This window comes from Anarhichas minor, unplaced genomic scaffold, assembly GCF_050575085.1.
Source record: "Anarhichas minor isolate MPS153535 unplaced genomic scaffold, ASM5057508v1 ptg000062l, whole genome shotgun sequence".
Classification (NCBI taxonomy): Eukaryota; Metazoa; Chordata; class Actinopteri; order Perciformes; family Anarhichadidae; genus Anarhichas; species Anarhichas minor.
In genome coordinates this window covers 9,620,470-9,647,451 of record NW_027466508.1, presented here as the reverse complement: position 1 = coordinate 9,647,451, position 26,982 = coordinate 9,620,470, and the positions used below count along the sequence as shown (strand labels likewise).

Here is a 26,982-nt window from a genome sequence, read left to right as displayed (position 1 = left end):
TACACAAAGAAATAAATAGAAACCCTCAGATTATGTTCAGTGCACTTTATTTACAAAAGTGTTTCAGTTAAGATTCTTACTTATACATGCGTTATAGATACCCCTGATTTACCCCAAAGGGCACTTGGTGAGATTACAATAGAACAGAAAGTGCTTCAGTACAAGTTAAAATGTGCCTCCATACATGGGTTACATTAACATAAAATATCTTTAATGTACTATTGGACAAATATCAATTATGACACAAGGAAATGACAAATAACAAAAACATTAAAGTAAAAGCATTCATCAAACAATAATTCCCATAATTACTTTATTTCATATATTAAACCTACATTTTATTGGAAACATTAGCAGAAAACAAAAACTAAGTACCACATTTACCAAACTTAATTAAAAACAGCCATTAAATCTCTACTTTGCATGTGGATCCACAGATTGTTAGCATTTTATGTCACATCAGAGCATTTATGGTTTTACCAGCAGTTATTGTTGTAGACAAAAGGCATGGCTTGGCTGTGTGGACGATGTTGCCACTGTGTTTTCGTAGTTTTATCCAACAGAAGTTCCCAGTGATCCGGCTGCTCCCTCTATGATCTGGAGTACAGCGTGGTCACACGGAGGGGACACCAGCGGCTAAAATGGTAATAAGCTTCATTAATAATAGTTAGATTTTTACTTGACAAGCCAATTAAATTCAAGTTTCCTGGACAGCTGTTCAGTGCAGTCCAAGTACATTTGGTTCAAAGTACATGATTAGGATTCATTCCTATTTTTCACGGCAAGGAAATCGGCCATAAAAGAACAATTATATTGATTCAGAAAAAAAAGTGAGACCAATACTCACACTTGAATTGGAAATAGCAGGGATCACAGTGGGGCTTCCGGTTTCGGATTCGAACCTGGACTCCAGTCTCAGTTCCTCCAAGATGTCGGTGGCAGCCCACACACTGAGGGGAAGAGGGAGAGGTGAGAAAAAGAGAACTCCAGCTGACCTGTAATGTGGGCTTTTCGCATCTAAATAATTTCACCACATTGTTCGCCACCCAAACAAAGAACTAAGCTCAGTTTGCACATACAAACGCATAGTCTATAAATATTCTATGGGTGTTATGTGCGTCTCTAGCTCATGTGGAGCAGAGATGTAGAAGTGATTTTCACATCTACATGCTAATGAACGTAGGTCTACTAAATGCGGGGGGGGGTCCTCTGCCAGAGATTTTCACAGTAAGCATCTAAAAGCAAAGCAGGACAGCAGGCTGGCTTCTCCCGCTAAATCAGCCACATGCAGAAAACTAGAGAGCAACAGAGAAAAAGCACACAGGACTACGACACCAGACATAACCACCAGGCCAGATGCCTTACACAGATCAGGAAACACGGTTTAGGAAAGCTGGAAGTATAGAAAGCTGTCTGAAATGCTCCTGCTAGCAGATGCCTATTAGGTGGATTTGATTCCAACTACAGATACGAGACTCCTAATGACCTTGTTAAAGGTGCAGTCACATTAGTCTTCAGTCTAATGAATTTTACCCCACAATAAGAAAGAATGTCACGGTTCTGCCGTACGCAATACATATTGGGCAGCATGATCGTGGGTGTAAAGCATTCTCTAGTCTAGTTTCCATCCAAGTGTAGCAACAATATTTTTTAATCAATTTCAAAAGAATCAGCAAGAGAAAATGCAAATGAATGTGTGTTACCATTCACCACCGTTATGTGAATATTAGGAGTTGGGTGTATCCACAGCTGGCGGAGCCAATAAAAAGAATGTGGAAAACTTCATTCATATGGCCATACGTTTCATGCATTTATCTATTATTTTGTAAGAGCATATTTTGTCTATTTATTAATTCTAACACATCAATTGCATTTAAAATATCTTGGTAAAGCACTTTGGTCTCCACCATAGACTCAATACAATATGGTTGAGTCTCCGTTATGTCAACCGTAGGTTTCTGAAGAACCGTTGTGAAACTCAAACAAGTGTCTTCTGCTGTCGCCATCTTGGCAATGAGGACACAGCCTAACTTCCAGGCTAATCCAAAAACAGGCAAAGATGTGGATTGTTGGTGGAGCTGAGGCGGTGACGCAGCAGAGGAGAGAGTTAGCCGCCAGCAACTTGAGACAGCACCTACCTGTCACTCAACTTTCCCAACTTTAAGCCTTAATATAATTTAAACGGGGGGGATGGAGTAATTATTTGCAAGGATTGGAGCTACCGTGACTGCACCTTAACCTGGTCATGACCTCTCACCTGGAAACAGGCGAGGTGGAAGCAGAGACTAAGGGTCTCTATGACCATGGTTGCCCCAATACCCAGGACACGCTCACACACACAGCAAGTCCTCCTGCCACTGGACATCCTGGGGCAGCACATGTGAGGCCAAAATGAATGACAGCATAAAGAAAACAGAGAAAGGCTCTACGTTCAAATGAACTGCGTACCTGCCATGATGAGAGGAGTCAAATGCATTTCTCTGGGATAATATTGCTCCAGTGCTGTAGCGGGAGGAGGAGTTCCTACTCGGAGCACAGTAACCTGCAGCAGCAGATTGTGGACGAGGGTAACTGAATGTAGCGGTCGAGAAAGGGTACTGACGCAAAGTACCCAGGTCGTCCAGAGACTCATACCTGCAGAGCAGACGTCACAGTTCAGCAAACGTTAGTAAAGAGGCCTAAGGCAAAAAACAGTGAGGAAATGTCATAACCGAAAGATTTGAAACAGCTGCCTAAAAAAAAGGTGCGGCGGAGTCCCAATACTCCCACCTCTTCATAGGAACCCCAACATAGACTGGCTCCTTGTAAAAGCTGGTGCTGCGCTGACGTATCCAGCTGTTGTCAGTCAGAAGCTGAGTCCTTTTCTTCATCTCCTCCAATATCTGCTTCCTGTCTTTCTCAGCGTTAGACATAGACTGTCCTTTTCTTTTCCTCTCATCACCTGAACCACACAAAGCTTGGCGGGTTAGCCCAGTAATGTTACATCACCTCAACAGATGGGGGAATATCATGACAGAGAGGGTAGACTAACCTATGGCCAGTTTGTAGGGGCCGGCTAATGCTGGGGTAGACATGGACTTTGCCCTGTGGAAGGAAAAAAAGAAAGAAAATGACAAATATGATGCTTTCATTTCTTGGTTTTTAATAATTGGGCTTTCAGCATCAGCACCACGCTGGTTGCATGCTGACGTTAGCTTCCAGGTGGTTCATCTTTTCACAAGAGGTAAAGGTAGTTGTAAATAATACCCACTTTACAAAAATTACTAATCACCTTGTGTCATATTAATTGTCTTTGAGCAAATGATACTGTGCTAGGCTTGCAGACAACCAGACCGATATACTACACAGGGACATTTATGCCCAAAGCTAAATATTAAAAACTATTGGATGACAACTAGTCCTGACCTGTGTGCAAGAGACAGCTGAGCAAAACCACAGGAGTCTTTAGCCCTGAGGGACAGCCTGAGAAGCAGCGAAAGCAGAAGAAAGCCCAGCAGATTCAGCAACCGCAGCAATGTAGAAGAGATCACGACAAGTCAGGGAGGAAAAAACAAAGCAAGTCATGTTAAAGACTTTCTAAATAAAAATTCTCAATCTTTCATTCAATAGTCAGCACAGTGATTACACACACACAACACTGTTACACTCAGCAAGGATGGAAAAGAGCTGACAATGTTGGGGAGAAAAAAAATTGATTTACCAGGCGTGTTCAGAATTCTTGTCATGCTGCTCTCCTTGTGCATTACTTTGAGGTTTCGATCCCGCTTCTTTCAGCTCATCTCGGCTCTGCTCTTCTTCTCTGGTTTTGTTTGTCAATCCATTCACATAGAGCTGGGTGCTGGCAGGGCTCTCACCACCATCAGTCATCTCAAAGGTGTTCTGCTTCAAATGCATTATAGAAACAATGTAAAGCACTGATATTTGATGTGAGTCAGGGGGCTCCAACATGAATCCTGTGATATTCCGGAAAAAGGAATTGAAAGGAAACCGTGTAATAAGCAGTAAAGGTGAGGTTTAGCAGGTTGTACTTGTTGCTGTCGGCACGAGTGTCAGAGCTGCTGATTAAAACCAACTCTTACTTGAACCCAACAATGTTTAAGGAAACTAATTATGCTGCATTCACATGGAATCAGGTATCATGGCGGAGAGATAACACCTTCTGGACGGCACGGGAAAAATGCATAAGCAATTATTCTAGTTATGCATGTAGCTAAAACATGTAGGTTTCTCCTAACCCTGCGAGACAATTACCGTCTTTAACAGGCTGTAGTGGGCATAGTCTGACAGCCAGAGTGAAGATACTGTTGGCTGCTAGCTTGTCTGGAAGGGATGAACAACGCTCCAAAGTTAGGCCAAATGTTGGTGATGGAAAATGGGCATGGCAATTTTTCGAAGGGGTCCCTTGACCTCTCACCTCAAGATATCTGAATACAAAATTCCTGCATATTGGGCTCCCTAAACAGTTTTGGAATTACATAAATTGGGTTCGACTGGAAAGCCGAGACTTTCGGATTCAATGAGCCAGTTGGATTCATGTGTGATGACCTTAGTCCCCATAGAAGCCATTTCACATAGTGAGACTACTTTTTGGAACTTGACGCGTCCGTATAAAATGACCTTTGGGATAATCACAGCCTCATGAAACTTTACAACCACAAACTAGAGACATAGGTATTCCTCAGTATATTGACAATAAGGGGGTTTCTGACTGCAATACAGTCTACAGTTATCGTTATACATTCGTGGGGTAAACTTTTTCTATGGCGACTTTAGAGATGAAAATCTGATATAATATATTTCATTATCACCCAGTTATAACTAAAAATGTTGTGCCGGTTGGAAAAGGCTCAGAGGACCACTGAACATTACCCCTGACTTCCTGCATAACTCCCCCTTTGCATCTTGTTGTGCCCTCTGCCACTGTGATTCAAGCCTCTCCTGATCCCGCCGATATTGCTCCTGAAAAAACAAGCGCCAACATATTTGCATGTTGATTTCAATTTAAGATGATTAAGGTTATCAAGGAGTGTGCTGTAGTTCTGTTTGGAAACAACAACAAAAAGTCTTCACCTGTAGGAGGCGCTCCTGCTCTTCCTGCCACTTCTCCTGACGCCTTCGATCCTCCTCAGGGTCCCACGACCAGCTGGAGGAGGAGGGGCTGAGGGATGGCACCTGGAGCTGGTGATGCACAAACAGACTGTAGGCTCAAACACGATCACACTGCAGCACACAAACTCTTTCAACATACATGCATAACTTATGTTTGAACATGCATGCAAACATCCTTTGATCAAGTGGCGTGGGAACTTACATCAGATATTGCAGATTCTGAACCTCCTGTGTGGGAAAATAACAGGTCAGCAGAGAGAACACGATACAGCAGCTCCTAAAGATGATCAAGTTGTGTGTAATGCCATGAAGACCACAAACACACACCACACAAAGGTTGGGGACACATTAGAAGACTGAGAATCCAAAGCATTTTGAAAATGCAGTGGATGACACGATGGATTATCTATTTTTGCAGCATCCTCCTATGTGGCACAAAACCTTTGGCTGTAGCCGTAGCCAGAAACAGTATCAACATGAACCGTACAGATTGCATTGACTCCAGAGCTGGAGGGTTAGCAGGCCATTCATAGTAAACAAGAGTTACGTGTACAGCCGTGCTAGATGCCTAAGTGACTGCAAAACAATGTTCACTGTAGACCAAAATACAAACATGTTGGACAAAATGAACACGATTATTGTTTATCCTCTTTGTAGAGCTTGACCTGCAGGACTGGCTAAAATATTTGGTAATTAAACATCAAACGACAGCTGTGGATTAGATCGCAACTACTCTCATCTCCTCACAGACTTGAGCTGACCAAGGATCAGCTCACCTATCTGCTAACGCATCCCCAGCCTAAAGACACTGCACGGAGCTACTGAAAAAGAAACAGTCGAGCAAAAGATTTAAGCATGCCGTAGTAAATTCAAAGAACGAGTATTCACACACTGCATGGCAACACAAATCTGCTTTTGTTCATATGTTGATGTTCACTACATGCAGTGCAAACATTTACCACACAAGTAAACCCATGAGCTGAATCCTGCCGAGCCAAAAGAGAGACGCCATTGTTACAGGACACACATCAGATTCATTAACAACCACAGAGGACAGCGTCACAAATCACTCATTGAGCAGAAGACCGAGCAGTAAATGAAGCATCTGTTGCACACCATAAATTGTACGTTATAGACATGGTCCGTGCCGTCAGCTCTGTGGTTGCTAGGCAAAGTTGAGCCAAGACGGCCCCAGTTTGCAAAAGCAATTATTGATAGAAATGCTACATCTTGAATACTTCGGGTGTTTTAATTAAAACACTGTTAAAAGTACTAATTTAATTATGATGGTACCAAAGCAAAAACTCATCTAATCACTGCGCATCTTACGATTCGTTTTAAAAATCACTGGCTCCCTTCTAAAAATGAGCTTTAAATGAATACCCAACAATTAACTAAGCAAAGCACCAGCCACCAAAGCTGCTACACAAGGAGTGTAAGTTCAAACTGGAATTTTACCTTTCCGTTTGAAAAATTCTGCCCTCCTTTTCTGATTTGTCCTACTAATATTATTATAATCTATATGAAGAGGAAGGATTGATTAGGTGAGAAACTACATCAATTCATACCGTTTACAAGGAGTTATTGGCAAAATAGGTTTGTCATGTGATATTGTGCAGACTTTATTCTTGTTATTACCTTTACTTCTGGCTGTGCTGTGGTTGTCAGCGAGCTCTCCATGCATGACTTTACCTTGTAAAACCTGGGCAGGTGAAAGAACGCCAAGATTCACCCGATGAGCACCACTTATTAAGCTGCAATAACAGAAGTTCTGTGCATCCTTTTTGAACTGAAGTGATAACTGGCTAAAACATTGCTCACCTTGTCGGTCTGCCCATTCAATTTGGACACTTTCCTGACTGCGGTGTCTGTCGAGGCACCACTGTTGGCATGGAGATCGGGGGAACCTATCAGAACAGGCGCTGCGGCAGTCAGATTGAGGGTCATCCTGCTCTGGCCTGGCTGGTTGTGATGACTCCCTTCACTGGTGCCCCAATCTAATGGGAACAATCAGCCATCAAAACTAAGGCCACACTGTTTGTGACCACTGGTCAGAGGTTAAATTAGCACAAATAATCAAGGTGGTAATAATCAAGACTGTCTTCTTTGGCTCGTTATCTTACCCTTGTTGCCATAACGCCGAATGTCCATGGTCAGATTGCCGGTTTGCAGGGACGATGTCATTTTATCCTTCCACTGGTTGTAGTTCATGTGTGCCACTGCAACTCCATTAACAGCAACAATCTCATCGTCCACACACAGCTGACAAAGCTCCGCTGGACTGCCTGAGGGGGGGGGGGGGGGGGAGACAGGCATGAGGGAGGGATATGAAGACAGCGAAACATAAAAAAAACAGTAACCGCTTCAGAAATGATTTGTTTAGCACAAACTGAGACGCAGTATTGAGGACAAGGTTGCTGTTCCAAGTTGAAAAGTAGGCCAGTAAGCCGCAGTGAGTAAGTGACACCTCTCTCACTTCTAATGAAATATTCATGGTTGACTTTTAAATCACTGGCTACAATTTGTAGCTTTATGCATGTAAAGCAAATGCACACAAATTAAACATTAACATGCCATTAATCAAATTATATAAAGACTCTTCTCTTTTTTGGCATTAAAAAAATAAATAAATAAAAAAAAGTATTTTTGCTCTCTTTCCAGGCACATGAGAAGCTGCTCATCTTCGCTCTCAACAAACTGCCTCAGACACATCATTTATGTTTCAATAGTGACAATTGTTTAAGCTCCGTCTGTTCTGAAATAGGTTACGGTCTTGAACTACTGTTCTTTTTGTAGGTGCAGGATGTTAAAACAAACGTCCTCTTGAGGAAGCAAAAAAAACAACAACTTGAGAGCACAATGTGGCACTGCCACCATCGAAACAAAAATGTCTGTCTTGTTCTACAATAAGAGGTTTAAAGAGTCATCACTTTGTCAGACTAACCATTAATGGGATGTCAGTGATCCAAAATTTCAGCAATCCACAGATAAATATAGCAAGATTCTTACCAGGTTGAATGAATTTAACTCTCGCGCCTGTGGAGTCCCAATGAGTCTGGAGACCAAAGTCTGGTCTACTGTTGGGTTTAAGAGTCAGGCTCACTCTCATGTCACTGTGATCCACCTGAAACACACACACGTAAAGGTGACACCCTGTGACCCAATGTCCTGTGCTTCCTGGTGGAAACTAGATCCATATAGTAAGAAATACACACCGAGAGACCAGTTTATTATGTGCAATGCAGCGCAATCACGGCAGCCCTGCAACAAATGCCGTCTTTGGGAAGTTTATAACGTTCAGGTTTTGTTTCAGCATTATATCAAAAATCGTTTTTTCAGCCCTCATTTACTCAAATAAGGAAGGCAGAATATTAAAACCACCTCAAACATTAAGGTCCTTATTAGCTTTAGGCATTTTAGGGCTTATATCGTTGACGGCCCTGCACACCCACACAGGTGTTTTCACTTTGCTGATTAGAGGCTGATTCACCTGTGTGGGTGAAGGAAGACACCAACATAAATGTTTGCACCGTGTCTATTTACCTCATTGTTTTCCAAGTTTGACATGCTATTCCAAAAATATTAATGTTTTGGTCTACACTACAAGCTGCGCATTACATAAAGAGTAAGATATATTTAAATAATTACAATGAGTCCTGTTAATTTATTTGCCTTAATGTCTTTGCAATTGGTAGTTTATTAAGTCACAATAAATATCAGTCGACCGATTGCTGCCTCATAGTAAAAATCGCTGAAGACTACTTGGAAAAGTGATTATTTTTCTATCCATTTGCTCGATTCTTCGAATCCAACCTTGGCTCATTTAGTTTTTCTATTGATCAACGGGCCCCGTCACTGACCGATAATTGAAATTGATTTGATAATCCCTGATTATAGAAGAGTACAGTTTGATAAAAAAATAAATAAATTAAAACAAAATCCTAGAATAAAACATTACATGTTTCACCAAGTTGCATCAATATACACACAGTACAAATGCTGCATGCTGAAAAATAATCCAGCATACCTTTGGGAGGGTCGAGCTTTTGTTGTGGTGGGTCTGCGGGTTTGAATACGGCCGCGGTACCATCTTGGTTTGGGAGCAGGGCTGATAGTTGTAGCCATTGGTCTGGCTGGAGAATGTGACACCTTTCACCGCCTCCCTCTGCTCTGTGCCATTCTGCTTCACCTGGTTAGCTTCCTTCTGTGTGATTGAGGCCTGGTGCTGACCTTTCAGATGGGCGGTCGCATTCTGCCTTTTGAGTGAAGATTTGGTGGTTGGAGAAAAAGACTCTTCTTTCTCACTGTTCAAAAGCCGACCTTCGTTTTTGTCTACCTGGAGATTAACAATAACAAGATGTGCTCAAAAGGACTGTACAGATAGATTTGCCAAATGTACTCTGCAGCATTTGACATGTGCTGACGTTAAGACAGCTGGTACTGAATGTGAAAATAGAAATGTGGAATCTTGTACTGAGTTGACACCGTTCACAATGGTGCACCAGCATTTCTAATATTAATGAGGGCGATCCAAGAAAACAAAGGTAACACAAGCTCACTTACATATAGTACACACACGCAGGAAATGCTCTCATTACATTAACTAGCTTGAGCCTTCTTGGCTTACTAAACAAGTCCCTCCTGAGCACTAACCTTCCATCAAGACTGGATTATAACCTCCAGACTGCAACATAAAATCAGCAGGTGGCAAGTTCTTCTAGTTTAAAATCTTTGACACATTCATTTTAATTTTCAGAGAGAGACAAACTATCTATGGTTTATCCCAACATAGAAAGCTACACTATTACATCTATTAAAAACACATCAACAAGCCACACTGCTGCACCAGGTGACATCTTCCTCGTTTATGATGACCATGGGAGTTGTAGGTTATTTTGAGTTTATCCCACTTCCTGTCCTGTTGACTTAAATCCTTGTTAGGGCACAAATGTGCCGGCTGAAACTAGTCCCAGACAAATGCACCAAAACCCCCATTTGAGTAATGTTTGATTAAAAGTACGGTGCCCAGCTGTTTAAGGAAATTATTTTAAACTAATAAATAAGAAAAAAGTAGAATAAATACCAGACGTATTCTTTAAACCAATACAGGAAACAAGCACATAATGGTGACTTACTGTGTGGAGACTATTTGATTAAACTCCGATACATTCAAAGAGCAACAGTGAGAACCAATGAACTCACGTTGCACAGTCTCGGCAGCGAGGACACCCTCGACTGCTTGGTTCCAAAGGGTCTGGCTGTGATTGCAGAAGAGAGACGAGTTGAGCCCTCGGACCTCCGGTAGCCACGAGGAAGGCTGGCTGAGCTGGACCACGATCCTGTGCTGGACAAGTACTTGTAGGCGCCTGCAACCTGCTGGCCTCTGCCTTGCTCCACGGCTGGTTCCCAAGATGTCTTCTGGCTCTCCTCCTGGGACTTGTGGTTCAAGTCCTCCAGAGCACCAACTCCTGCCTGATAAACAGCATCGGGGCACAAAGTGGGAACACTGAATGGAGGTTCCTGGTGACTCGACATGGATTCAGTAGGATCCCTGGTGTTGGTCGACTTCATCGTCACATTTACCTGTAAAGATGTGTTCAGAGTGGAGATTTGCTTTGTGAAAACATTTTCTGGTTGTGCCACTTCTGTTGTGGGCTGGGGAGGAGCTGGGCTGCACTGCGCTTTGACTTGCGTCTGGGAGCGGAAAGGATAGTCTAGAGAAGGGGTGGTAACTCCTGCTCCATCTGAAGCCAAAGAGGCTGAGTGGGTCTCCTCTCCCAGGGTGTTCCCATCAGAGGCCAGCATGGCTCCATCTGATGATCCCTGAGGATCAATAAGTCAACATTGGAGAATTGCAATGCAAAAAATGTTCACAATAATTACACTAAAGTCAACACAACCAGGGACAATGATCAAGGTCAGGCAGGCACAACAGAACCCATCACTTGGGTGATAAGTGGAGACGTGGGGCTGAAAGATACCTCTGTGGAGTAGCTGCGGGCCTGCAGAGCCCGAGTATGTGGCCGGAGATTAGAGCTCCATGATTTTGATGGCGAGGAGGTGGAGTAAGGACGAGGGGCAGCGTAGTGCCTGCGTGGTGACTGCTGGTCTCTGGGGATTTGTCACACGAGGAAGGAGAAGCAGATGTAATAAAGGAAGCAGAAAAGATATGGGGGGGGGGGGGGGGGGGGGAGGATGTGTCATATTACATGAGTTCACTGTGGCGTACTGAACCGATATCAGGCAAGGTCGGCAGCTTTAGATAGACACTTTAAATAAATTGTCGGTAGCAACAGTATTTGGAAGCTTGAACTTAAGATTTGTTGCAGGAGCGTACCTTAGCAGTCTGCCTTGTGCTTCTTTCTTCTCAAATTGAATCATGGCCCCATTGGCCATCTGGTTAACGACATGCTCTCCATCTTGTGATTTGCTGCGGGGGTCAAACTTGCTGCTCCTGCGACGATTCTTCCACTTCGTCAAGTCCTGAAACAAAATGCACAACCCGATAACCCTGCTGCTTGTTTGCATAGACCTTCAATGCAATGTTAAATTTATTTGAAGGCTCAAAACTCACTCTTTCATCTGATCATATTTTAGAAAACATTTTTGTTGAGATTGAAAGTTCCTTTTTGACTCGTTAGGTTGGTTGACAAAACAATCTCAAATTTAACAAGATTTACTGGCATGATCATACTCAGATATAGTAATGCTAAGTCTTGCTCCGCTCATTACGATCACACATCTTCCTCAGCAGATGAAGTTGCTACATTGAAGAAAAGTGTTTTAAAAACAGAAATTCCAACACATACATACATATACATATATATAATATTCCATGAAGTGAGCAAACTTCATCTGCTGAAGAAAATGGGGAGCTTAGGAGTATATCTCACTAACCACTGCTAAATGGACTTTATAGATTATTTTGTGTAAGGCTTTTCTAGACTTACATCATGCCATTGAGCTTCACTGTCCTTGGCAGCAACACTACATTTCAGTTTGTTTTCTTGGTTGCACTCCCTTGCCATGTCCGTGTCGTGGTCCAAATCATAGATGGTTTTCCCACCAGGAACTTTACGCACAGGGTACACCATCGGAATGTCACTGAGTGATTTGCTCCTGGTTCAGACGGACAAAGAGGCAGGACATGGGAATGAATAACAGATCTACAGAGCAAACAAACAGTGTCGCAGAACGATGGCGAATAGTAGCATTGCAATGCAGCGCACACAAACAGCTGCTTTCTGTACATGCTCCATGTCAGCTCAATCACACACACAGAGCACACCGAACATCACAGGCCAGAGCGCCACAGTATTCACAGCTGCAGCACGACACATTCTGCAGCCAAACAACAGAATCCTTAGCAAAGTGCAAGCAGGAGAGTCGCATGCAAGTCAAGTAACGCAACAGATGCTGTCTGGATAACACAACAGCCATGACTTGCAACAAGTAATAGCACTGCTGTGGGCAACAGAGGGTGTCGGATGACATTCAAATAACTTACAGCAGCATTTAGCAAGCAGGTGGTATATCAAAACTGTGACACGATTTAAATGGGCAGAACCAAGACTGATTACAAACAATCCTGTAGTTTGTCATAAATTCTACTGTCAGGAAAATTGATAGTGGGAGGTATACAGAGTGCTTCATCTTTATGAAAAGGCAAATTATGTTTGCAGCACAATTTAGGTAGGTGGGTAAGCTGAACACAAACAAAAGCACACCCAGATGACGCAGCAACAAAGCAGTTATGGCGTGAGCGGTCTCAAGACACCTTTGCTTAAAACTGAGGGACTCACCAAATCCAGCCAGGGTTGACCTGAACTGGTCTCTCAGGTCTGACCTGGATTTGATATGCTCTACATAACCAAAGAAAACAGACACGCAGACTGATGAACACTATTATCTAAATATAAGGCACCATGGTTTGATAAAAGTAACACACAATGCCAGGAATGACAAGGGGCTAAAGTGAAGTAAAACCACATTACATAGAGAAGAGGCATTGTATAGATTACGAGCAGGCAACATTATTTGACAGATGCAACACATATGCCCTCAGTACCACAGCTGTAATGTAAAACATAACACAAAGATCTTGGCAGAAATAATGTGCAAAGAATGCGCAATATTTTAGTTTATTGATCCACTCAATTTATCCACACCAAAGCCAGACTCACACAGAGTGAACTGGAACACAGCGCTGGCAGAAAAAGGTGTGATAAATTACATGACTCTGTTATGGCTATCAAAGTACGACAAGGCACATGAGTCATCTGTTTAACCATTATGAACTAATGAGTCACTCCGCATGATGCTGTTAAAAAGTCCTCACATCATCAGCACTAAAAAAAAGAAATAAAAAAAAAAAAAAAGGTGCCAGATATTACACAGTGCAGTAGCTAGGAAAACAATCAGTAGCAGTACGAATTCAAAGCATGTTTAATTTTCCTGATAACTTCATGAAACATCCATGTGATAAACAGGGCAAAATTTGCATATCACAAATAAATGGTTTGCTGATGGATTAGAGATTTGCAAATGCACTTTTCCACTTTGCTACATGACGAGAAGAGAACAAGTAGGTTAGTGTTTTAGAGCTTGTGTCAACACTCTGTACAGTTTGCATTAGCTGTGGATCTTTAGGACAGTAGTGAATGTTCAGGTTTGGGAGAAAGCTTCTTAGAGATGATGGTTTGACACTCTCCAGATGTAGCAGAGATGTTTTGCACAGTAGCAGATGTCGAAAGCCGGCAAATGAAGTCAAATACTTCCACGGAGGAGCCCAAAGTTTTACGGCTACAGTCAAAGAAAAGGAATAGAAGATACATGAAATGAGTACATCATTAACAACTTAAAAAACAACACAGAAAGTCTTCGAAAGAGAAGAAATTTGATACAAATTTGAAAGATGTTGGGGGTGGCTGTTAAATCATCTTTCTTGCAAAGTCGTGCTAGCTATTTCCATGTGCCTAGCAAACTAGGATTTAGGTTGCTGCTGTAGTTAAGCTGGATTTAGTAACTTTTCTAACGCTATAGCCGAAAACAATAGTTGACAAAACATCTGACCACATGCAACACAGCAGGTTATTTTAGCACCACACACAAAATGTTTCATGTTAGATTTCACTGAACGAGGTACAGTCAACGTCACTCCAGCCATGTAATGTTTTTTGTGTAATGTGCAAATTAAAACAAAAAGCAACAGTACAAAACTGCAGCTTCAGCTTTGCCTTGTATTAGTAAATAAAGCATTTGTAAATCCTAAAGCTTCAACGCAGCTTTGCTTAAAAGAGCAGTAAAATCAGCCAACAGACCTTAAGCCTTGCATTTTACGATACCAGGGTCTTCTCTGAGAGCCGAGGTTGATCGTGCGCACACGAGTGTCCTCTTCGGGTGTCCAATATCGGGGTAAGAAGCGGTCGTAGTTTGGGTTGTTGGATGTCTGATGAAGGGTCTGCTGCACTCGCCGGAAATACAAGTCATCAAGGGCAGGGTCTGCGTCAGTATAATCATCCTCAGAGTCGTCCTCACTCTGAGCTCTCAGGAAAAGCTCCTCATCAATGGCACACTCTGAAGGACTCGCAGTGTGGCAGGGTTGAGGGGAGAGAGGGGCATCTTCAATGCTGCGGCAAAGAGCGGTATACCCACGTCTATGTCGTATCACACAGACATCACTTTTGATAAAATAGTTACACCGAGTATCACAGAAATGATCGCTGAGCTGCTCCAAAATGTTAAAAGGTGGAAGTGTGGCTGATGATTAATGCATGGAGGCAAATTCACTGCTTTTTGAGGAGACGGTTATGGTCCAAGCAGTGGAGTGGTAGGTGGTGTGGTTGAAAAATAGAGCGAAGCAGAGCACCGACAACACACTGGCCTGCCACATCAAATATTGTATATGATCATCGCTTATATTGTTGAGCAACACTTTAATGAGTATCTGTTTTTAAACTAGAGTCATAATATAAAATCGCATAATAAATTCCGAGCCAAAAATTCACCCACCTAAAAAAGTACTTTAAAAAAAAGTCCACTTGTCATATTGATAACTAGAACGTGGACCGGCTGCTGCAAACAAGTGGTAAAAACTAAAGCACATCACTCAGTCTAGATTGACAAAGTAGTTCTGATGTAATTCTCACATGAAAGACGAAATAATACAAGGTATAGATATCAGGAAATAATTACCACCGGGTAAAAGTGACCGAGTCTACTTGTGACGGCTGTGTTCATGAATGCACGTCTCTCCACATCACTGATTGGGCTTTGTGTGAAGAAAAATAAGTTAATAGAAAAAAGCAGATCAGTGCTTAACTGATTTGAAAACCTTGAAATTTGATACACAATGAGTTTCGACCAAAAACAATCCATGTCATTGTACTATTGATAGATATTATTGAACCCAGTTCTCTCATCACACCATTTTTTGCCAGATATAATATTAGAATGACAGCCGTTTCCCAAATACTGTACGTTTCGGTTTTATTCGGTTGGAATAAAATGATCTTGTCTAGGGTATGTTCAAGTCGAAATTCCACATGAAGTAAATATATGTATATCTAAATTATATGTATATCTAAATCAATTGTAAACAGTTCTTAAGCAGCTATGGATAAGCGAGTTAGTGGCAGTCAGTGAACTCTCAGTAGCCGAAACATTTGCAGTACCTGGAGAGTGGACTAGCGCAGCCCCTTCCAATATCCTCCCGTCCTTGTTTTCTCCGTAGGGGCAGCGGTGGGATAAAACCTTTGTTTTGCTGGGTTGAGGGCTGTGTGGTCTCCATCTTGAACACCTCCTCAGCTTCAGCGTCACTTCCACAACCTTGAGACCGCAAAAATACGTGGAAAATGAGGATATAAGTCTGGAGAACAGCGTGGGGAAACGCAAGCTAAACGAAAAAGAAAACCGACTAGGGCAAGAATGCATAAAGAGTGTTCCTTAGAAGAACGTTAGTGAGTGACTGAGTCTTTACACGGCTAAGTACTTTGCCCTTTCTCATCACACAAACTTTTATCACCACAGTGTGGAACTTGCCACAATCTATCACTGACGTGCACGGAGACCAAGCGCAGTAGCGAGAAGACAAATGACACATTGAGTAAGAAGATCAGAATGTTGTTGATCCAACAAAAATTTGGTTGATCAAGATGAATAACTTGGTTGCATGTGAAACAATCAACTTATTGTAATTCATGAGTTATGATGAATGCATTTCTTCTTTAGCAGACTGACAGTAACAGGTAGGTCTTCTCATGGGAAAAAAAGTGTTTGTGGATTGGATGCGATGTCTTCAACTCACTGCACCAAAATAAAGTTTGAAGCAAAAGGGAAAGAACGTGTCACTATTGGCCACAGTATTTAATTATAAAGTGATTTCAGCTAATTATATACTTTACAGTCAAACAAAAAAGGGAGTCACACTTCATTCCGGTGGTGTGGAGTGCACAGGTCATTGACTAGAATGATAAACACACCTTCACTGTTAAGGTGGAGGGCTCTGAAATCCAGAGAGTCGATGTTGTCCACAGAGTTCTGGGTCTTGTAGCTCGGTCTCATGAGACGACATTCCTCCCTCTCTGGGTACCAGCACTCTTTCACAAACACATTGCTGCCCTCATCAAGTGCCTGGATTTAGAAGGCAGAGTTAAAGTCAATAATAATAAATGAACTACAACTACGTTAAAAGCCTAGAAGAGCAGTTCACCTTGGACAAGGCCAACCCTAAGAGCCCTTCGAAGGCCTTGAAGTTCAGCTCAGGACCAGTGTAGAAAGAGTCAAGGTGAGCCTTGCGACCCAACCAGTAGATTGTGACGAGAACCTGAGAGAGTAAATGGACAACGTCACCGACCACACACACAACTTCCTTCCCCTTCCCTGCTAAAAAGGAAAGTGTAGGGTTTTTAGCAGCCTGTCTATTTTACTCACTTATTATACCCCATATATGGCCAAGGCACAAAATGAAATACCCACCCTGATCCAACTCATCTCCAGCTGAAAAGCTCACACCACAGAGAATAACTTGTTCAATAACGTAGATGTACAGTTTGGCAGTTTAGGATCCAGGCCAACATAGACAAAAACTATTTCCAGCTGTTGTAGTCAAGAGATATGACCCGACAAATCAATGAAACGTTACAATGACGATACAAAAACACAGATGTTGTGGTAAATGTATAAACTGTAGATTCTTCTCTGGGAACCATGAATGTCTGTACCAAATCATGTGCCAATTCATCAAGTAGATGTTAAGATACTTCACAGGATGAATGAAAAACCTGACCTGCTGGTGGTGCAACAGGAAAGAAAATCAAAGGATCCCCACAGTCATTAGGATTTATCCTCTGGTGACCATGAATGTCTGTACCATATTCCATTGCAATCCCTCACATATTTCTTTTTTTGGATGTTTCAGTCTGGACCAAAGTGGTGGACCGCCTGATCGACATTGCCAACAAAAATGTTGTGCAATTGTGAAGTTTCCCGCAGCATCAGCCACAAGAAATGCTGGCGAGGCACGTGGCCTTCACAAGAGCCCAAAACACCATTAATTAAGACAGTGAGAAATGGCATGGGAAATATGAACCTCTTTCTGGCATTTTGTGTTTTATTATTTGAGCTAGGAAAACGCTTCGGACACGATTTGTATCTCATTTGCCTTGAGGCGAAGGGCATTATTTGACGGACGGCCTTTCTTCAGGGCAGAGCAGCAGCCCGTGTTGCAAAGGGATCATCCACAACACTACATGGCAGAATTGTTCTGTTTGTATCTTAACAAAGTCATCATAGAGCAGTCAGCAGATTGAAAATATCCACATAGGGCCTTGAGAGATTTGAATCATTGAATAAATATTTTATAGCACAGTGCTCGATGAAAAAGACGAGGATTACGAGTGGTAATAAATACCTCTGTATGGATTCCCCATTATGCTTGATTAGTGTCTGTAGCTGCTACCTTACCGGTCCATTGAAGGCATGAACAGACATTATCTCAGCTCTAGCCATCGCAGTGGTGTACCAATACAACCTAATAGAGGGTTACTTTCATGTTTTTCAGCACAAATGACAGTCACTGTAATAAGCAATAGCAGAAACACGCATTTCTGTTGGCCATCTACTCCGGTTTAAATCATTGAAGCTACAATTGTTTTTAGTTTACCTCATTTGTATACCTTAGCGTAAACAAGCATTACGGGCTCACGCAAGTCTGAAGCACAGAGACAGGATGTGTTCATTATTCGCTAATAGCCTGCCACCAACCTCATGCAAAGCAAATCATTACACTGCACACAAGAAGGTTAAGCCTATTTAATGGTGTTATTTGCAACATATGATTTTATTTACAGTTAGTTATTTAGGCACCCTTAAATCTGTCATCAAGCCCTGTTAACGTTGGCCCTAATTCAAATCAGTGTTTGGCAATTAGCAGACACTATAGAGCAGGGATGTCAAACTCATTTTCACCCTGGGCCACATCAGCATCATGGTCGCCCTCAAAGGGCCGGTTGTAACTGCAAGACTGTATAGATGTAACTACCCCTTAACATATTGTTAAATAACCGTCTCTGCATTTGATTATTGTTTATTCAAGTGTAAAAATATTGTACATGCAGTTATATAAATGTAAAAATATATTTAAGCACATTTCTGTTATAACATGAATCCTTTTAATTTAGGGTTAAGAAACCCACATTACTCTATCAAAGATCAAACTTTTAAAGGAAATCCCCGTCGTCGTCCCGTGCATGGCAGCTACAACTAAGCGCTCCTCACTGACAGTAAAGTCTGCCTTCAGCCTCTTATAAACATTGATAGATGCGCTGTATCCGTGTTGTCTGTGCTTTCATCAACAGCTAATGAAGAAGACAAGTCACTGCTCGTCTCTTCGGCTAGCTGTGTTGTTAGATTGCCTGCTAGTTCCTGAATTTGGTCAGCGATGGTGTTTCTTCACAAACTGACATTTTAAAAGTCTATCTGGTCAGAGCACACTTGCTCACATACCTTTAAGCATGCACTGGGCTGTAACTTTTGTAAATATATTCTTCTGCGATTGCAGTCTGCCTTTTAATTCTTTATGTTTTTCTTGGAGGCTAAATTTAGCATACTTGGCTCCGTGTTTGGTGTCAAAATGCTGACGTAAATAGTATTCCTTCATCATCGACACTGCCTAATCACACAGAAGACATACCGTTTTTTTCTCCTTGAAGTACAGACATGTATTCGCTTTCACATCTTTCATTAAATTGCCTTCCCTCTGCCTCAATTTCTCTCTTTTAGGATTATTTGTCGATCATTTTCAACTCAAAATCACTAGCTGGAAAACCGCTTTACGGGCTGTTGCCTCTCCTGTCCACCTGTTGTGATCGTTTTAATGTTAGCACACAGACAACATGTTGCCATCAGTGAATAGTAGTGGTGTATAGCATGTGAACCACAGATAAATTACAGTTTACCTTCACCATCACAGTGTGAAATAAAATTGAACTATTTAACGCCTATATGGAAAAATTGCTGTCTAGCGGCAGGTTGTCGTCATTTCACAAAGTCATGCATTGTGGGAGATGTAGTTTATGGTCACTGTACACTGTAAAGCAGCATAGACTTTAATTTGAAGACAACCATATGCCTTTTATATGGAAGCCCATTTCTGGCAGCAAAAAATAAATTACAAAAAAAAGATGAAAAGTTAGACTTGATAATAAAAATATCCTCATGGCACTTTTGGTGCATCCATCTGTAACCATGACACTGAGCAGATGTTTCCAGTTGCTGTTCAATGAAGGTTGCCACCTCAGTTTCATTCTTTCTACATCAGAGCCGCTTCTTGCTGAAAATCCTTTTAAGGGTGCGTTTGCTCAGTACAATCCCATGAGAAACTGCAAGAAGTATTTCATCTGTTTTAAAGCGACGTTTAAAGTAGTCTTTTTTTTTTTGTAATTTTGTTTGCTGCCGGATTCGTGGGCCACATAAAATGATGTGGCGGCCTGGGGGCCTTGAGGTTGACACGTGCTATAGAACATGACGTAACTGTAAGAATGAAGAAAATCAATATTTGCAATATCAAACAGGCTTCACCAAGTACAGAAAACTATCCTTACTTCTTGTAAATGTTGAGGGTGCAACAGCACACGTCTACGTTAATCCACAATGCATCACTGCTGTACGTAAAAACAGTGAAGCTCAGCTCTGTATTGCAACTTCAATTGTTTATGTATCTGGTTGGAGACCTGCATGAAAACTGGGGATTTCAATAGACGCAAATTGACCCCAATTGGTTAATTCAAAGAAAAATGCTACACCCATTTCAAAGAAAGAGTGCTCTGACAAACGGCCTCATTACTGTGTCCGAGTTGTCAGCTATTGTGCGATTCAAATGAGGCTTCCCAGATAACCAAACAATCTCATAAACTTTGAAACATGTAAAATACCAGCCGTGCACACAAGCGTGTACACATACAGTACTCGTATGCGTGTGCGAGGTTTAATGCCAGATTATTGGAAAAAAATACCATGTAGACAACTAACTCAGTAAAGTGGAGTAAGACCGAGTTGCCTTTCAGGTTTTAAAACTCAACAGGCAATAGAGGGAATCAGGAAAATATATGAATCATAAAATACATTTTTATATTTATGTCGGAGCAGTCATTCTGGTCAAACTTACATTTTTGAGTCGCCGGTCGCTTTCATCTCGCCTAAAATAAAAAAAAAAGAAAGAAATTCATACAGAAGAGTGATGCTCTTAATGCCATTTAAAGCATACTGCTGTTAAGGGGGGGGGGGGGGGGGATCTACAGTGACATCTTAAGCCTTCTCATTTGCAACTAAGCTACTTATCAGCATGTACAGAGAGGCAGACAGGCTATCAACTCCTACAAAGCAGCAGCTTGTCGTCAGGCACAGCTCATACCTTTAAAAAAAAATGCAAAGCAGCCGTGAGACTCGGACTATAAACTTTTTCCAGCACAGGCATTGCAGTTAAAACCACCTCAGTGTTAAATGTGCTCCACACAGCCAAACAATGGAATCAAGCCGTCATACTAGTCAAGTGGGTTGACCTTCAGAAGTGAAAGGTGTGCATCTCTGTGCTGGCATGAGCTCCTGCAGCTTGAGGCAGTTGCACACATTGACTTAACCTGACGAGACACTGCTTCTGTGAGTCATCTGTACCTGAGTGTTGCACGAGTGGACAGGTCCTGCAGGTCTCCTGGATGAAACAGCTGAGACACATTCAGTCCCACTTTCCCGCAGCCTTTCAGGAATACATTCACATTATCCTGGAGATTAAAATGACAGAGACAGCAAAAATGAGTGCAGGTAGAAAACTGGTAGAGAATCAGAACAGCGCGTCAATGCGGTTTGAATTCATTCATTGATTATTATTATGAATTAGCCTGCAATAATTAAATTACTTGTAGATACTTTTGCACATTGAAATCCAACATTGGTGAATGGCAGGTTAAGTCAAAGCCACCGCTGATTTTAAATGTAATGTTAAAGCTTTCAATGAATGTCATGATGACCTACAGGTTTACTTTCATTGAACATTCATTTTCATTAACATTTGTTAAACCAACTATGCAACTAGATTCTCGTTTTTACTGTATTTAATGCAACCAAAAAAAGATAATGAATCTTCTAATTTTTAGGTAGTGAAAAAATTCAAGCAGGTTTAATTTGCTCTGCCGGTAACATTATGCTCGATTAAAGACAGGCTTCCTGCATTACGTAACACTAGGAAGCAGCAGCCACAATCTTAGCAAAGCAAACAACAATTAATACTTTCAGTCATTCAAAATTGAGGTGAGAAAAGCAGGATTTATCTTAACAATGGCAGCTTCTACTTATTCTTCACCATAATGTAAGCCCTTACATCACTTAGATAGAGTCAGATAAAGCTTAGGCAGCCTCTAGTGGCAAATAGAAAAAAAAAAAAAAAAAAAAAAAAAATGATATATATATATAATCCTAGTTCAAATAACCTTTTATAGATAACATAAATCACAAAAAAAACAATATAGTAGCCAATGTTATAGGTTATGTCAGCAGTAATGTAGCCTGTATTTACTTTCTAGTTGCTGGGTAAAACATGCAAAACCACAAGTGGGGTGCTTTAGGATTTCAAAGTAACTGCAGACTCTCTGCTGCATCTGCACGTCACACCTACCATCACTACCTTCAGTCCAGCATCCACTGTTGTGCTCGTTCTGTTTGTTGGCCCCTGATGGGAGGTGGAAATGCATCTTTCATGCCTTTCTCCCTTTGCTTTGGGCAGTTTTGGCAATTAAACTTGCCATCAAAAACCCAGCCTGAAGCCCAAATAAAAAAAATCTGTATTTATGCCAAATACATTAAAAAACATCAGCAGTTGGGCTGTCGCACTGAAGTGCAGTTTCAGGATCAGTTCAGACTGTGGCAACAATGTCTCTCAGTGCCTTGAACAGGAAGCCACAAAATGCATCAAAACTTCCTGGCTAGCAGGTGCCTTTTTATTTTCTTATGTACTTGCTTGACACTCAAGGCTGCTTGCGCCACTCCACCAAGCTACCCGTTACTCACACACACACACACACACACAATAACATCTAACACTCACCAGGCCAGCGATGGGAGTAGAAAGCCGGTTTACTTTCTTAATAATGCCAGGTTTCAACCGGTTGATCAAGCTATAAGAAGCAAAGACAGTTTTTGAATATTCCAGTTTGATGCTGCACATATTTAGAAAGAATATATAGTGGCATCATCAGGGTCCCATTCCACAAAATAAGCTAAATAGAGCAGGGCTAGTTAATAGAGACATTAGATTCCAACAAGAACATTTCATTAAAAAAGGAAATGCAACAAAAACTAGTTCATAAACCGGTTTGATTGTATGTTAGACAAATATCCAAGAGCTTTAAGCTAACTAGACATCTGGGCTAACCTGCATTCGTTGGCCTCATTGTTTTTTTTGCAGCTACAGGCTGATGTCATAAAGTTCAGTGGTTACTTAGAAGAGAGGGGCTCATTCTTACACTCCACAGAAGATGGTACAAAAATAGAAAGTTGGTGTGAAAAAAAAAAAATCTTATCTGATGGTTTATACAACATGTAATTTCATTCTTTGGATATGCATTGTTGTTATGCTTACCTTAAACGCAGGTTTACCGACACGGAGGCTACACCAGAGTGCAACTACGCTCTCCAACCAGAGGTTCCCTCAGTCATGTCACATTTACTGAAAGTAACACGTGACATCCTAAAAAGGTTTACTCACTCGCAAAGCAGGACTCCATTCTCCAGGGCGGCACGGAAGTCGTTGCAGCCAAACAATTTTCCAGTCACTTCCTAAAAAAATAAATAAAAAAATAAATAAAGAAATGGATCAATTCATCCATTGATTGTTGCATTTATGTTTGACCCTAATCAATGCTGTAATGACACATTCAAGTGTATCAATAGGATTTCATACTAAACATTCACCTTTATTATTGGCCAATATCTAAAAGCATACTGGTATTGGCGCATATGTTGATAGGCATCAAGAAATGTAATCACAGAAATGACAGATATGGTTGCAGAAATTACAAATAGTGCCGCCATTCCAGAGTCCACCAGAGAGCCCTGATCATTTTCAACTGTTAAACATCCCTCTCAGTACATCATTGCAATTCTTTAAAAATATATATATATAAACCCTTGAATATTAATATCAGCATCATAAATCCAACCCTGCTATATCTTATACAGGTTCCCTAATTGGCTTCACAAACTGCTTTAGTGTTAACAAAAGTCATAGTAAACATAGTACATGTACATAGCAGTATTGAACTGTAGAAAAACAATGCAGTGAGGTTTCTACATGTGTTAAAACTATTTTAATTAAAGGGCTTGGTTCACTGTTGAAGAATGACTTGGTCCTTTATGCACTTTATACACAAAGCTGTTCAGTGGCTGTTAGTGGGGAAAAAAACATAACGATGGCAAAAATTAGGAAAACAAGGTCCTGGTGGAAGTTAATTAAAGTCATTCTTCAGCCCACAGTGAAAACACTCCCCTGTTTTGTAGTTCTCAACAGTAAAATAAAGTAAAGTAAATTAAGTGAGCTGGATACAGTTAAGATTCAGCTGAAAAACCTTCCAACTACTGCACAAAAGCAAGGCTCTATACGTATAATCACAAAATATCTACAGAATAAAACAGTGGGCTCAACAAACATTCCCACAAAAAACAGCAAATATGTTTTCCATCAAAACAAAGAAAAAAAAAAAAAATGGAAACTAAATGATTTTACATGGCGGAAGCAAGCATACTGCAAAGTGGGCTTTGTAATGAGGACATAAAAATGGGGCTATTAAGGTTCAGCTCCATAACTAACAGAGGGCCCCAAAAGGCTATTCTTCTCACTAATTAGTCCCCCCGGGAATCCACAATCACAATTCATTTTGGGTAGAACTGGGCACCGAGCACGGAGCGGAGGCTTCTCAGTGGAATCAGACAAACAAAGCAGTGCCAGGTTAACACAATCAAACACAATCACTTGGTCAAGATACTGTCTGTTCTATGGCACCACAACTTTAATTGGTAATTTTATTCAATGAATTTCAACCATATGTGTGACTTGTAAACTTTGTTTTTGCTAAAAAGGGAGTTTCCCAAATGTCACAAGGATCAAAGAATTCTCTCAACTGGGATGTAAATACAGGCATCGTTACTGAATCCATGTGCTCCAGTTCCAAGACATGAGGCCTACAGATCAACGTAACATTTGGAGCTGCAGTGACCAGTCGATAAATCTGCAACTATTTTGATAACTGAATAATTATTTTTGAATGTCGCAAACATTTGTTAGTTCCAGCTTCTCAAATGTGACGATATGTCACACGGGAGATTAAAGTGGATATCTTTGGATTCCCGACAAAACAATTAATTGAGCAAATAAATCAATGTAAAGAATTGTAAGTTGCAGTCCGATAGGTAAATTAAAAAGGTAAATTGCACTACATTTACATTTAGGGATGAATTCCTCTGGTTCGGTAGTGTAGGCACTGTGCTTATCCTGTTTCAGCAGAGACTAAATTACACGTTTACATAATGTAGAAGAGGCCAATCCATTCTCATTTCTTCTCAAGTCCAGTAGGGATTGAGCAAACATTTACTTGCAATTGCCGCTGGTACTGTGCCAATGATGAACCGAAACCATTTCTGGACACTTGAATGCATGGAAGCTTATTACCCTCCAATCTGTTACACTGAACATTGGTGCCAACACGTTCCTGATGTTGTTTTGCACAAGGGAGAGTTCATGAAACCATTTACCATTTCCTTGAAAGCAGCATGCTTTGCTTCACTCACACACACACACAAACACACACCTCATCCATCCTTTCATCCGTCGGTGCAGGAGAATAGGGGTAAAATTGGCACGGGCTTTCTGCCAACAGCGCACTGGACAGGATTCCCATAATGATCCACTCAGACACAATTGACATTAATGGTCCCATTTAGAGTTGGTCAACATTCAGTGCCCACAGTCTACAAGTTGTATTCATTGGTTATGATTTTGAGGATTACAACTTCAACAATGTTTTGGCAGCAGCAGCCTGGAACAACCCAGAAAATGCATTGCCGTAAAAACCACAGTCTCCACAATGTGTGCATGGAGTAACCTGCCTGCACCACATCTCAGTTGACAAACACCATCTATTTATTTATATTTTGTATTCATGGTTTATCAGTTGGGGACAGATACAATATAAATAGACAAGCCGAAAACAGCTTTCAGATGAAAGTATCGTAGTGTTTTTAGCGGATGCTAATTTGCAACACCTGACCCTGGAAGAGCTTTTATGACACGAGGAGATTGAGACAGCGACAGTAAAGAACAAACCTCACATTACTTTATTATCTGCCTTGCTTCAATTCAATGTGCATTTCCCTCTGAGGCGCTGTGAGTGCTGCAGTCAAATCACTTATCTGTGCAACCACAGAAGATTCTCACAAAGGGCTCACTGTGTCAGGAGGCAAACTCCTACCGGAGTCTTATCGAGGCATATTTCGCATTTGAACTCAAGAGAAGTCTGTCAATGTAAGTAATGAGTCAGAGCCGTTTAGAATATCAGCATCAACTGTTTTTAGGCAGTTTAAATTCGCACGATACACGTGTTTTGTTTGTTTTTTTCGTTTTAAATGGCTGAAATGTCTGCAACTGAGTAACAGAAAACATTCCCCCTCTCCACGAGGGGTTACTTGACTGACTGGCCAAATCGTCACGGTTGTTTTGCGCGTTGATAAGCGAAGAGGAGCACAAACGCACGAATGAAACTGAAGGCGAAAGTGAACCGTGTACCTCAATCCAGCGTTGCGCCTCGTTGAACGCGTCTTCACAGCTGACACTGGTCTGCTGGCGCCACTCCATCGTTGAATCTCCTGAACAAGCAAACGGCACAACTCTGATGAAAAGGCAATAGAGGCCAAGACTTGGTTAAACACCAATTAATTAAGCAGCGACCACGCCGTGAACCGCAACAGAGCGTATCAAATAAGTTCAATTAATGTCAACAAACGTGAGGAGAAGTCATGCAAATTGTTTTGAGAAAATAACGCTGCTTGTTCAGTCACCTTGCGCCGTGTGTAGCTGCTCACCGGTGAACGCTCTCCGCTGATTGACACCCAGTTTATCGCTCCGCACTCCTGCCACCGACTTTTCTCATCACTGACAACTTTTCGCTTATTGGTTGAAGTGAAGCGGAAGGTCTCCGCCCACTTCAAAACGACAAGCAAAGTTTGGGATCTGAAGAGAAACCCAGAGGAAGATCTGCAGAGTCTCGTCGACCCCTCTGGTGGCCTGCTGGTGAAAGAGACGAACTTAGTTACTTACTTTAGTTACTCTTA

The 26,982-nt window shown here is 41.4% G+C and overlaps 1 protein-coding gene across 1 annotated transcript; it reads right to left on the bottom strand.

The window, feature by feature from the left end:
* Nucleotides 1-36: 36 nt before the first annotated feature.
* lmo7b (LIM domain 7b) lies at nucleotides 37-26,982 on the bottom strand. Its single transcript, XM_076077954.1, has 31 exons — nucleotides 26,710-26,982; nucleotides 26,438-26,517; nucleotides 23,366-23,436; nucleotides 22,706-22,775; nucleotides 21,280-21,386; nucleotides 20,774-20,804; nucleotides 16,820-16,933; nucleotides 16,590-16,740; nucleotides 15,783-15,936; nucleotides 14,430-14,738; nucleotides 12,060-12,228; nucleotides 11,447-11,592; nucleotides 11,091-11,220; nucleotides 10,693-10,932; nucleotides 10,312-10,581; nucleotides 9,137-9,445; nucleotides 8,119-8,233; nucleotides 7,233-7,394; nucleotides 6,931-7,106; nucleotides 6,748-6,811; nucleotides 5,312-5,337; nucleotides 5,071-5,178; nucleotides 4,870-4,959; nucleotides 3,701-3,882; nucleotides 3,406-3,462; nucleotides 3,032-3,084; nucleotides 2,770-2,941; nucleotides 2,449-2,634; nucleotides 2,258-2,366; nucleotides 848-950; nucleotides 37-636 (listed from the first exon to the last, which is right to left on the bottom strand). The coding sequence occupies exons 2-31, from the start codon at nucleotides 26,504-26,506 to the stop codon at nucleotides 614-616; spliced, it is 3,966 nt and encodes a 1,321-aa protein (XP_075934069.1). The 5' UTR covers nucleotides 26,507-26,517; nucleotides 26,710-26,982; the 3' UTR covers nucleotides 37-613.